The 12,419-nt window shown below is 37.1% G+C and overlaps 2 protein-coding genes across 9 annotated transcripts in view; one reads left to right on the top strand and one right to left on the bottom strand.

The window, feature by feature from the left end:
• Positions 1-12,419, bottom strand: part of FANCC (FA complementation group C) — a 267,168-nt gene that overhangs the window by 59,244 nt on the left and 195,505 nt on the right. For all 8 annotated transcript variants that reach the window (XM_058565471.1, XM_058565467.1, XM_058565468.1 and 5 more), the window contains one exon: positions 1,491-1,655. In XM_058565471.1, the coding sequence (XP_058421454.1) occupies positions 1,491-1,655 (165 nt within the window). The remainder of the gene's footprint in view (positions 1-1,490; positions 1,656-12,419) is intronic.
• Positions 1-12,419, top strand: part of AOPEP (aminopeptidase O (putative)) — a 514,798-nt gene that overhangs the window by 420,471 nt on the left and 81,908 nt on the right. The window lies entirely within an intron of this gene.

The following is a 12,419-nucleotide window of genomic DNA, read 5'->3' as shown; positions in this document are numbered from 1 at the left end:
TATAGAAATACTTAAAGTGTTGAATAATCATTTTGAGTCTCATGGTTTTTCCTGAACAACTGTGCTGATGTTTGCACTCACAGTGCAGAAGCAATTGTGGGTAAAACTGCAGTGCCGGGCACAAATCAGAGCAGGGATGGCAGTCAGTGTGTTCTTCACCACTCCATACTCACAGTAAAGACACTGCCAGTTTCACATAAAAATGTGTTTGGTGAAGCAGTATAAAATATTAACCTTATTAAATTTTACCCTTGAGAATACTTTTTATTAAAAAAAATTCTGTGTGGTGAGAAGGAAAGTATGCATAAAGCACCTCTGTGACATAAAAACTATGGTTGTCTAGAAGAAAAATACCTGTCTGACTGTTTGAGCTGCCAGATCAACTAGCGACATTTTTTTTTCATGGAAATTGACTTGAAAGAATGACTGGCAGACAAACAATGGTTACTCACACTTGAGTGTTTGGCACATACTTTCTCAAAAATTAGCAAAGTGACCCTAGTACCTCAAGGAAAACAACTGACAGTATTTGTAGCCAATGCTAAATTTGAATTCTTAAGCAGAAATTAGAATCTTGGAAAATTTGTTTCCGCCAACATGAGCTTGACAGCTCCCCAATACTTAAAGACATTTCTGATGAGATTAGTGGTGATGGGAATGAATGTCAGTTTTGATACTGTAAAATGAAATGTGTCAAATGTTTAGAAGATCTGCATAACTTAATGAACCAATATTTCCAAATGCACCATGCACAAGGCTACACAATCCTGCCTGGGCAAAAGATCCAGTGAAAGCGCAAGACAGATCAATGCATTTTAATTTAACAGTATGAAAAGCTCATTCATATAATTTCAGATTCCACATTGCAGCTAACCTTTAAAAAACTACCATTTTCAAATTTTGGTAGGGTATCCAAGGAGAATATTTACAATTATTCTACTGAAGAATTTAAAATATTCTAAATTATTTAAAATATTTAATATCTAAATATTTAAAATATTATTAAAATATTCCTCTTTTCCAACTACATATCTGTGTAAGGCTGGATTTTCCTTCATATGCTTCAACTAAAACAACACATCACACCAGACTGAATGCAGAACATGTAGGCAAACAAAGCTGTCTTCTACATCAGACAATAAAGAGATTTGCAAAAATGTAAAACAATGCCATTCCTGTTAAACATTTTTTTTCTTGGAAAAGATCATTGTTTTTCATAAAAATATGCTATTTGTGTTAACGTGTAATCAATTTATTGTTATTTTAAAATGAAGTAATAAATATTTAAAAAATTTGTTTTAATTTCAAGTATGATAAATATTAATATGACCCACGTTTAAAAAAAAAGCTCATTGAGATCCTCAATAATCTTTAAAAGGGTAAAGTAGCACTGAGACCAAAACGTTTGAAAACTGCATTTCCAACATACTGAAGTATTCTAAGAAAAGGAAAAACAAAGTTGGATGATAGGGTAAATAGACATCACTTACAGCAAAAAGGCCTCATTCACAGCACCGAAGAACTCAGGCCACAGCACCTCCTGAGGTTCATGTCCATGGCAGGTGAGCAGAGCCAACACCAGTGGTTCAAAATCTGGCAGAGTAACAAGTGGGACACAAACTCGTGACAGGGACCTTACTCGTTCAGGAGCCATTCTATGGATTAAATAAAATAAGAAATAATTACCCAAATATTAGAGCCACGTTTAGAGACATAAAATCTTCATGCTGAAAAGGCTGATGACAGGTCACTTGCTTTGCCTCGCACACAAAGAGGGCTACCTGAACCCATCTATGAACTCTCTTCTCTTACTCAATTCTCTAGGAAGAAACTCTTCAGCTGAAGCTCCCATTTTAAAGTCACTCGTTGTCAGGACTTGGGCATAACTATCTATAGGCACCTTCAACTTACCATGCCCAAAACAGAGCTCTGGAATTTGTTCCCCAAATATTGTCTTCCCCCAGTGCTCCCAATCTCATGAGCTCAGGCCAAAGCCTTTGAAGTTCATCCTCAACTCTTCACTTTCTCTCATGCCCCTTATCTGATCCAGCGGTAATTACTGCCAATTAATTTGACTACTTCTCTACACTTTCATCACTGCCCCCTAATTCAACCTCACATTCAGCCTGGGTTACTGTACGAGCCTCCTAAGTTTTTCCCTGCTTCTGCCCTCACCCTCATCGTTTACCATCAGAACAGTTCCAGCAACCTTTTAAAAAAATCAGATCACTTCACTGGTCTGCTCAAAGCTTTGCAATGGCTTCACTTCTCACACAGAGCACACACACAGTCTTACACTAGCCGCGGAGGCCTTCCATGATGGGGCCCCCTCTGTTTCTCTGGCTTCATCTCCTTCCACTCTTACCCCTGCTCATTCTGCTCCGGCCTTACAGGCCTCCAACTACTCCAGATAAGGCCCTCTTGTTCATTCTGCCTGGAACACATGGCTAGCCTCATTTCTTATAGGTCTCAGCTCAAATGTTGCTTTACGTGAGGGCTTCCCTGACCATCCCATATAAACGCACTGACAATACTGTGGCAACAAGCTACACGTGGCAATTTAAATTTACATTAATTTAAATGAAATAAAATTTAAAATTCCATTTTTCAGTTGCACTGGCCACATATCAAGTGTTCAACAGCTACATGAGGCTAGCGGCTCACAGTATTGGATGACGCATATTTACAGGACCTGTCTGTTACCGCAGAAAGCTCCGCTGGACAGCAGAGCTTAACACAGCGAGTGCCCTCCTACCCCTCTGTGTACTTTCTCTCTCTCTCACCCTGATTCACTTTCCTCCAGGGTCCTTTCATCACTGACCTATAATGTATTTACTTGTTTACTGTTCCTGGTCTGCTTCTCCCTGCTAGGATATCAGCTCCAGGAGCGCAGGCGTTTTTCTCTATTCTGTTCACTGCTCTATTCCTAGCACGTGAGGACAACTCCTTACACATACTACATGCTCAAGAAATAGATGTTAAATGAAGAAATGAACAACTAGAGATCAATAAAATGAAAGTTTGGGATGTATGCTATTAGATCTTTTTCTAGGTATTTTCATATATAATCATAAATCTAGAAACTTAGTGTTGTGTTTTGTGAAACACAAATGGAACCACGATATAGAACATACAGTCCCTCAATTTTTGGACTTGCTATTATTAAAAAGTATGTGTCCTATAATTTAACAGTGCCTCTATTTACAAGCATTTAGGTTTCTCCTAATTTTTCACTATTACAAACTCTGCCGCAGTGGTGTCCCTGCACAGGCCCGACTGTGCGTCAGTGAATATTTGCATATTAAATTGCATTCCAAAAGACTACCAATTTACCTTTCCACTCTTGCCAGTGATATTATTCTCGTTATTTTTATTTCTTGCTAATCTGGACAAAAATTATCCCATTGCTTTCACTTGCATTTTCCTGATAACTTTCGAGATTGAGTATGTTTGTTTGTTATCCACTGTATGTCCTCTTCAGTGAATGTATTTTTATTCGTTTAATAAATATTTTTTGAACCCTCACTATATTCAAGGCTGCCTGTGGTGTTCACGATACAAAGGCAAAGACACAGCCTAGTAATGGAGAGAATGAAATGCCAGGATGATATCAAGCACCACGCTGAAAAGTAAAGCACACTGACAGGTTAAGGAGGGCGAGAACTGACTGAGGGGAACATTTGAGCAGAGATGTAAAGGAAGTATATGAACAAACCATGTACACATCTGGGAGAAAAATGTTGCAAGCAGACACAAAGCAAATGCAAAGTCTCTGAGTATCCGAATACAGCAAGGAGGCCAAGGTGGCGAGACCGCGGTGAATGTGGGAGGGGAAGAGAAGTCAGGCTTTTGTAGACCATTGTAAGAGCCTGGGATATTTTTTTTAACTTATTTTTATCAAACTTATAGATACAACTACCATAAATAATCAAATAACTCTTCAAAGCTTATGAAAAACAGTAGCTTTTAAAAGAGCACTCCCATTCCCATTTTCTGATCTCAGAGGCAACCATTTTCAAGCCTAACTCATATTTTAGATATTCAATATGTTGTTTTTCCCTGGGTTTAATGACTGTTACTTGGTTTGCTTGTTTGCACTGATTATTATTTTAACCCCAAACTCCCATTGAAGTGTGTAATCTCCTTGTAATACCTTCAAACATATCTGACATTCTACCACTTTAATCTTCAAGAAATTTCTCTTAGAACCTCCTGACCTGTTCCAATCTGGACAGGTTGCTTTCTATTCCCTCTGTACACTTATTATCTTGGGATCTCCATCCTGGGGATTTCCTTCACTTCTCTCTTGGATCCCATATTTTCTTTCTTGATTTATTCTTCTTATGTGGGAAAAGGTACATCAGAGATAAAGTATTTGAGACCTTGCAAGTTTAAAAATATCTTTATTTTACTCTCTCACATTTGATTGATACTTTGGCTGAGTATAGAGTTCTGGTCATTTTCCTACAGAATTGTTAAAGCGTGGTTCTACTGTCTTTTAGCTTCCAGTCATGTTCTTCAGAAGTCCTATGCTATTATGAATCCTGATCTTTTACATAAGCCCTGTTTTTACTCCTTGGAGGCTCTTGGATATCCTCTTTGAAATTTTCAGTGATGTGTCTTGGTATGGATTTATTTTTATTCACTGTGCTAAGCACTCAGTGAATCTTAAATAAGGAAAGTTCTCTTGGATTATTTCTTTGATAATTTCCTACCCATTCTTTTCTCTGTTCTTTCTGGGAACTCCAATTTTTTGGATACTAAACTTCCTGGGCAGTTCTCTATCTTTTCTTTGTTATTTTTCATCACTTGGTCTTTTTGCTTTAGATTTTGAAAGAACTGTTCAACTTTACCTACTAATCCTTTTATTATGTTTTCCATTACCATTCTCTCATTATTAATTTCCAAGAACTATTTGTCTCATCCTCTGGAGGTTCCTTTCTTTTTAAATAGCATCTTGTTTTTATTTAATGAATGTTACCTTTTATTTTTATGGAGAAATTGATATTAATTTATTTGAGATGTTCTTTTCTTTGAATAATCTTTTTTCTTTATTTTCAATGGTTCCTACTTTTTCATATTATATGGTTAAAATTATTTCCTTAAATAACTGGTGACCATTGCCTGTCAGCTTATATTTAAGAGTCAGGAACTAAAAAGCTAGTAGGAAGTTATATGTGCATGGGTGGTGCAAGTTGATTGTGACACTGTAGAACAGCAGTTTTTAGACTTTTTTGGTTTCAAAACACTGTTGCACTCTTAAAAATTACTGAGAACACCAAAGAGCTTTTGTTTCTGAGGTTCAGACTACCAATATTTACCATGTTTGAAATTAAAACAGAGACACCTAAAATATTAATTTACTAAAAGTAACAATAATACACCCATGAGATGTTAACATGAATCACGTTTTATTAAACACTAACTATATTTTACAAAACAAAAAAATATTTAGTGAGAAGAGTGGCACTCTTTTACATGTTTGCAAATCTCTTCACTATATGGCCTGGAAGAGGACAGTTGGATTCTTATATTTACTTCTGCATTCAATCTGTTGCAATATGTTGTTTGGTTGAAGTATATGAAGACAGTCTAGCCCTACAAAGATATGTAATTTAAGAAGGCAGGAGTATTTTAATAGCCTCTTCATATAATTGTGCATATTCTCCTTCGATACTATACCAAAACTCATCAAGCATTGCCCACTCTGGTTCCTGCAAGCCTGTTTAGGAACATAGGTATGGCTGCCTGCCACAGGTCTAGGGGGTTGGTGATGGGTAGTCTCTACCATAACAACCGCTGAAATTAACCACAACTTACTGGCCAAGCCTTCACCTGAAAGCTCCAAGTCTTCAAATAGACTGCAGAATTCCAAAATAGTTACATCAGACAGATTCTGTCAATAAAATTTTTGTCTAGGTGAAGAGATGGATTCCTGGCACTTCCTACTCCACCATCTTCCCTGACATCCCCTTTTGATCTCTTATCCAAAAAAGGAAAAAACAAAAAAGCTTTTCTTACTTTCCATCTCTTTGTCCTTTTGTATTACACCCTAGGAGAACTACTTGGTTCAATCTTTTAAGTCATTATTTACTATTCAACTGTATCTCCTATTTAGCCTGTTTATTGGTTTTTCTTCTTTTCCCTTAAGTTCCCTCTTAAAAAAAAAAAAACTTATTCCTATTTCAAGCATTTGATAGTTTGTCTTACTATTCTTAGGACAATTACACTTTTTTAAAAAAAATCCACTTGCTCGTCCTAGGGAATGCATTTAATTGTTGCATTTGCATCTTCTATTTGTTGAATTTGGTTCATTTTTCCTTATGGTGGTGGTTTTCCATGAATATCTAGTGATTTTTGTTTCTTCGCTCTTTCTGGAATTTGGGATTCCACATTAGCCTCTCCATGAATGCTCTGTTTAATGTAGCCTGCCTCCAGTACTTCTGGGGAGGGATAGGATGTAGTGCTGGTTGGGGTTGCCAATAAATTGTATTCTGGGTATTAGACCACTCCCAAACTTGCTGGGAGTTGATAGCCATTTGGTGCTTGTTTCTCCTCCAAAGCTTCCTCCCTCCTTCTTGTTGGAACAGGACATCTCTATTGTCTCTTATTTGGGGACAGTGGATAAGGAGAAGTGTATGAGGGCCTGGCCGGCTGGCTGCTATTACTGCAGTAGTCCAACAAGTTATCTCGTTGGCTGCCAGGAACCCTCCTACTCCTTGAATCCATCCCCAAAGTAACGTTTACCTTTTGCAGTAGTCCTCTCTCCCAAGCTTTTTGGGCTGTGGTATTTTCCTTCAAAAATATCTCACTATCTACGATTGTAAGCCTTTCTCATAATTCGTGGTTCAGCAAAAGCCTCCCTTGTTTTATAGCATTATATATTTAATTGTTAAAATTCCCCCATCATTTCTAGGAGTCGGAAGTATAAAGTGAATGCTAGGACATTCATGTGCTTAGCTCATCACTTGATTTAGTTTCTTACAGTACATTTTCATCTTATTCTCTCCTGACTAGACTATGAGAGTTGCTATTCCTCATAGGTCTTGCACTTTAGTCTTTAGGATCTGTCCAACTTCTCTACATCAGAGCTACACAAAGTATGGTCCTCAAATCAGCAGCATCAGCATCCCCAGGAGTGAGGCCAAGAAATCTGTTTACATTTTTCCAGGGGATTCTTATGCACACTGAAGTTTGAGAAAGGCTGCTCTATATGCCCTCTTTAGTAGCAGTCCCCAGAACTAGATATCAATCTCTAGTAATAATCTGAATACTTTAAGGAAATATGACAGAATTGTATTTAAGGTTTATATTTTTACTGATTCCTATAAATTATTAGTTTAGCTGTATTATTTTCTTGATAATCAACAGTAAAATTCTCAAAGACAATTTTTTGTCAAACTACACAATGATTTCTTCTCATGTGTGAACAGTTTGTCTTTTCTCCTCAAATATTTATCTTTTCTAAAATTCACTTCTTGTTCTTTACCACTTTCCTAAATGACTGAGGTCACTTCAACAACATTTGTCTTCCGTAGTGCTCTAACATCTTTCTCAAACTCACCATCAAAGTGGTTTTAGACCTAAAATTAATATGTTTTTGAGTCCAACATCTAAGTTGTTAACAAAAAGACATATTTAGCTTGAGTTGTAAAAACCTTAAGCTTCTGGCATATATGAGCTTACTAGATGGAATAAGAGAGGAGGAAAGTTGTTGTATATATGTGTGTGTGTGAGATGTAGAACACTTTTTCGTATGTATATTTTGCACAGAATCTAGCAGAATATTTTGCATACAGTAAGGGCTCTATGAACGTTTGAGAAACTGAAAAATATGCCTGCGAGTTACATGTACTCATAATAAATCCAAAACTCTGAAACAAAGAAGCAGGGAGGTGGTGATCTTTCCCTCTAGCCTTGTTTTATCAATCTTCCTCTCTAAAATACCTATAAGTGCAACTTTTCTCTCATTATCTTTAAGAAAGAAGGAGAGTCAGAGACTATCACTGGTGACTGGGTGAGTGGAAAAGACGACCTGGGCACCAATGGCATTTAGCAAGCACTGAAGCTTACAGGCTGCAGATTGTATCTCCCAAATAGGCTGAAAAAGGTCCAAAAATAATTTTCATGAAAAGTTCTCAATTTTCACGTAAACACAGGTAGCTCTTGGTTCTACCAAAACGCAAACAGGCCAACTGATAATCTTCTTTTATTTATTTATTTATTTATTTATTTATTTATTTATTTTTTATTTATTTATTGTTCCCCCCCAAAGCCCCAGTAGATAGTTGTATGTCATAGTTGCACAGCCTTCTAGTTGCTGTATGTGGGACGTGGCATCAGCATGGCCAGAGAAGCGGTGCGTCAGTGCGCACCCGGGATCCGAACCTGGGCCGCCAGCAGCGGAGCGCATGCACTTAACCGCTAAGCCATGGGGCCGGCCCATCAACTGATAATCTTCTGAAGGGCTTCAAAGTGCTCATGGCCTTCACAGCTCCTTCTTTTGATCTGAAGCTTGCCAGAACATGGAGATCCAACTTCAACTGGAGTGATGCATACTTGCCAGACTGTATTACACGAAGCATGAGGTCTTGATTGATTGCCAGAGCAGCACTTCCAAATTATTTTTGCACAGGAATTCAACTGCAGAATGCTCAACGGCAACCATATACTGCTGGAAACATCCTTCCCATGTGGTTGTACTGAAGCTTCCAAACCATCTTCAGCAAACTACAGAACTACCAGATAACCTGATGATGCTCAGAAAGTCCACAACGTCGCTCTGTCTAGATGGTTTGTAGCAAAGAAGAAGAGAGAATTTAAACATTCTGTCACTGAATTGTTGATTTTACTTGGTGGCAAGTGAAACTCTATTTAAAATGCTGTGACAAGACCATTTATCATATCTCTAAAAATAAGGCAAAAGGAAACTAAGCAGATTTTCCTTTTTTTGTTGTTCCTCTGACAATTTATGCATCAAAGTTATTAGATTAATTTCTAGATCTTCTACAAGTCTTTTGAATCTTTTGAAATGAACTTTAAACATTCAAATGGTGAAAAGTGAAAAGAATGCGTAGGTGCTCTCTATAAAAAAAGAAACAGGGGCCGGCCCACTGTTCTCGGGTTCAGATCTCGGGTGCGGACCTACACACTGCTTGTCAAGCCATGCTGTGGCAGGCGTCCCACATATAAAGTGGAGGAAGATGGGCATGGATGTTAGCTCAGGGCCAATCTTCCTCAGCAAAAGGAGGAGGATTGGCAACAGATGTTAGCTCAGAGCTAATCTTCCTCAACAAAAAAAAAACCCCAAACAAACCAAACAAACCACAGAGAAAACCAATATAGCACTGTTTACATGGTGTTTAAGTTTGAGAGGCTTTTGGCTGGTTGAACATCTGAAGTCATAACTAGTGGAAGGAAAGTAATGATAAAACTCACATTTCATAAATAATGCGAATATCTGGATTCAAGATTGTAGAAAGTAGTTTGCCCACTATGCTGTATTCTGATTCTTCTTTGATTTTTAAATCTTAAAAATGTACAGAAAACTTCAGATATACAATAAAGAAAATTTATATATTATTATGATACATATGTTAATCATTATTATAACTTATGACGGCAACAACTACAATAGCTCCAGCATATTCGGCAGCTCTTTCAAATGTTATCGTGATGCCATTTCTCTACCTGATTTCATGAAATCAGTTTCTAGTCAAGACAAGAGAGCACACTTGGTTGAATTTATAATTCACTAGGGAATTGTAGACTTAGAGTTCTGAGTCTCACACAAGCTTTTAGGATCCAGGTTCTTTTATGAATGGAGAACAGAAGTTCCTGGTTTTAGATCTTAAAAGCAGGACCTTAAAACCTCATGAAGAGACTTAAAAATTATGTTGGGCATCAAACTGCTTTTTAAATTCAATCTTCTGATAAGGACAAGTGAACTTAATCCAAGAGATTGAATTTCCCTAAAAACTCAACACATTCAGAAAAATACCTGCAAGAAATTTATCTTGTTGAATTCTAAAATTCTTTAAAAAAAAAAACACTCCACAGTAAACATCATTCAATAGAGCAAATTAGGAATGTATCAGATGCGTCAGTGTCCACAGGACATTCTACTAGCACAGGCATCTCATATTCTTGGTAAATTCAGTAAAGAATTTTACTAATTACATCATACATTTGCTTTGACTAAGAATGCCCTAAACTAATAACCAAATTAATCACCATTTTATCCTTGCTGCTACTGCCAGCCAGGGCACCAGCATGGACATGCTTCAGTGGACTTTGCTTTTCACCAGGGAATTTTTCCATATTGTTTTTTGTGTGTGTGTGAGGAAGATTAGCCCTCAGCCAACATCCGTTGCCAATCCTCCTCTTTTTGCTGAGGAAGACTGGCCCCGGGCCAATGTTCTTGCCCACCTTCGTCTACTTGACATGGGACGCCGCCACAACATGGCCTGACAATCGGCGCGCCGGTCTGCGCCCAGGACCTGAACCCACAAACCCTGGGCTGCCGAAGCAGAGCGCGCGAACCCAACCACTAGCCACTGGGCCGGCCCCTTCATGTTGTTTTTGAAAAACAAACATCATTCGTAAAGAAACAGTCATGAATTTGGGAATGAACCTGCCACAGAAAATGGTCCCACTTGACACAAATGGAAGTTTTTCAGCTATAAAGAGCATATCAGCTAATACCTTCCAGCACGCTCTCCTATTTGTGGTCAGCAGAGTTTAGATGCCTTTCTGAACTGCTGTCTTCTCCTGTCCAAGGATGAGCAAATGAAAAGCACAAATAATTCTGAGGAAAGAGTCTGGAAAGACCAGTATAAGCAAATATGAGTAGAGTGCAAAAAGACGTAAACAAAGGGAAAAAATACTGCAAAAAGGAATAAATACGAAGCAATCTAAGGCTGATTAAAGATGATTATTTTTTTCATGAACTACACCTGCTAATTTGGAAACAAGACCCTGAGGCAGGAAATAATTTCTTTATTATGGCTAATATCTTTTCTTTTTTAGTATTTTACTAGGTAACACTATTTTAGTTTTTAAAGTTTTATTATAAAATACTTATGACATGGAAAACATAATTATTATAACATCCTGTGTACCCATTGCCCAGATTTTACAATGCTAACCTTTTATTAATATTTCTATTTGATATTTTAAAGAAGTAAGATGTTTCAATTACAGTTGAAACACCCTTCTCCCATCCCACTTGCTCTTCCCTTTCCCAGGAGTTAGCACTCCCCTGAAGCTGGTGTAGGTCCTTTCTGTCTAGTTTAACACTTTAACTTTATATGCATACATTGTTTTGAGTGTTTTAAAATTTTATATAAGTAATGACATTATTATGGATATCTTTTTGCAACTTCCTTGCTATTCTGTTCCATGGTCTAAGATGTGTCTAGCTTTATGTCAATACCAAATTGTTTTGATGAATGTAACTTGGTAATGTGTTTTAAAATCAGGAACTGTGAGGCCTCAGGTTTTGTTTTTTTCTTTCAAGACTGTTTTGGCTATTTGGGGTCCTTTGAGAGTCTATACGAATTTTAAGATTTTTCTTCTATTTCTGCAAAAGAAAAATGCCATTTGGATTTTGATAGGATTGCATCGTATCTATAGACTGCTTCGGGTTGTATGGACTTTTAACAATATTAAGTCTTCCAAGCTGTGAACACAGGATGCCTTTCCATTTATTTGTGTCATATTTAACTTCTTTCACCAATGTTTTGTAGTTTGCTGTGTACCAGTCTTTCACCTCCTTGATTAAGTCCATCCCTAAGTATTTTGTTCTTTTTAATGCTATTGTAAATGAGACTTTCTTTAAATTTCCTTTTTGGATTGCTAATTGTTATTTTATATAAATGCAACTGATTTTTGAGTCTTAATTTTTTCCTGCAACTTTACTGAATTCATTTATCACTTCCAACAGTCTTCTGTGGAATGTTTAGGGTTTTCTACATATAAGATCATGTCATTTATGAACAGAGATAACTTTACTTCTTCCTTTTAGATTTGGATGTCTTTTATTTCGTTGTCTTGCCTAATTGTTCTGGCTAAGATTTCCAGTACTATGTTGAAAAGAAGCGGGGAGAGAGGATATCTATGCTTTGTTTCTGATTTTAGAAGGAAAGCTTTCAGTCTTTCACCATTGAGTATGATATTACCTGTGGGTTCTTCACATATGGTCATTACTATGTTGAAGTAGTTCCCTTGTATTCCTAGTTTGTTGAATGTTCTTATCATGAAACAGTGTTGAATTTTATCAAATAGTTTTTCTGCACTAATTGAAATTATCATGTGGTTTTGTCCATCATTCTGTTAATAGGTGTATTACATTGACTAATTTTCATGTTGAACCATCCTTGCATGCCAGGAATAAATTCTACTTGGTCATACTGCATAAT

The sequence above is a fragment of the Diceros bicornis genome, chromosome 22 (genome assembly GCF_020826845.1).
Source record: "Diceros bicornis minor isolate mBicDic1 chromosome 22, mDicBic1.mat.cur, whole genome shotgun sequence".
Classification (NCBI taxonomy): Eukaryota; Metazoa; Chordata; class Mammalia; order Perissodactyla; family Rhinocerotidae; genus Diceros; species Diceros bicornis.
Note: the sequence above shows the minus strand (reverse complement) of the source record. Positions and strands in the feature narration are given on the sequence as shown.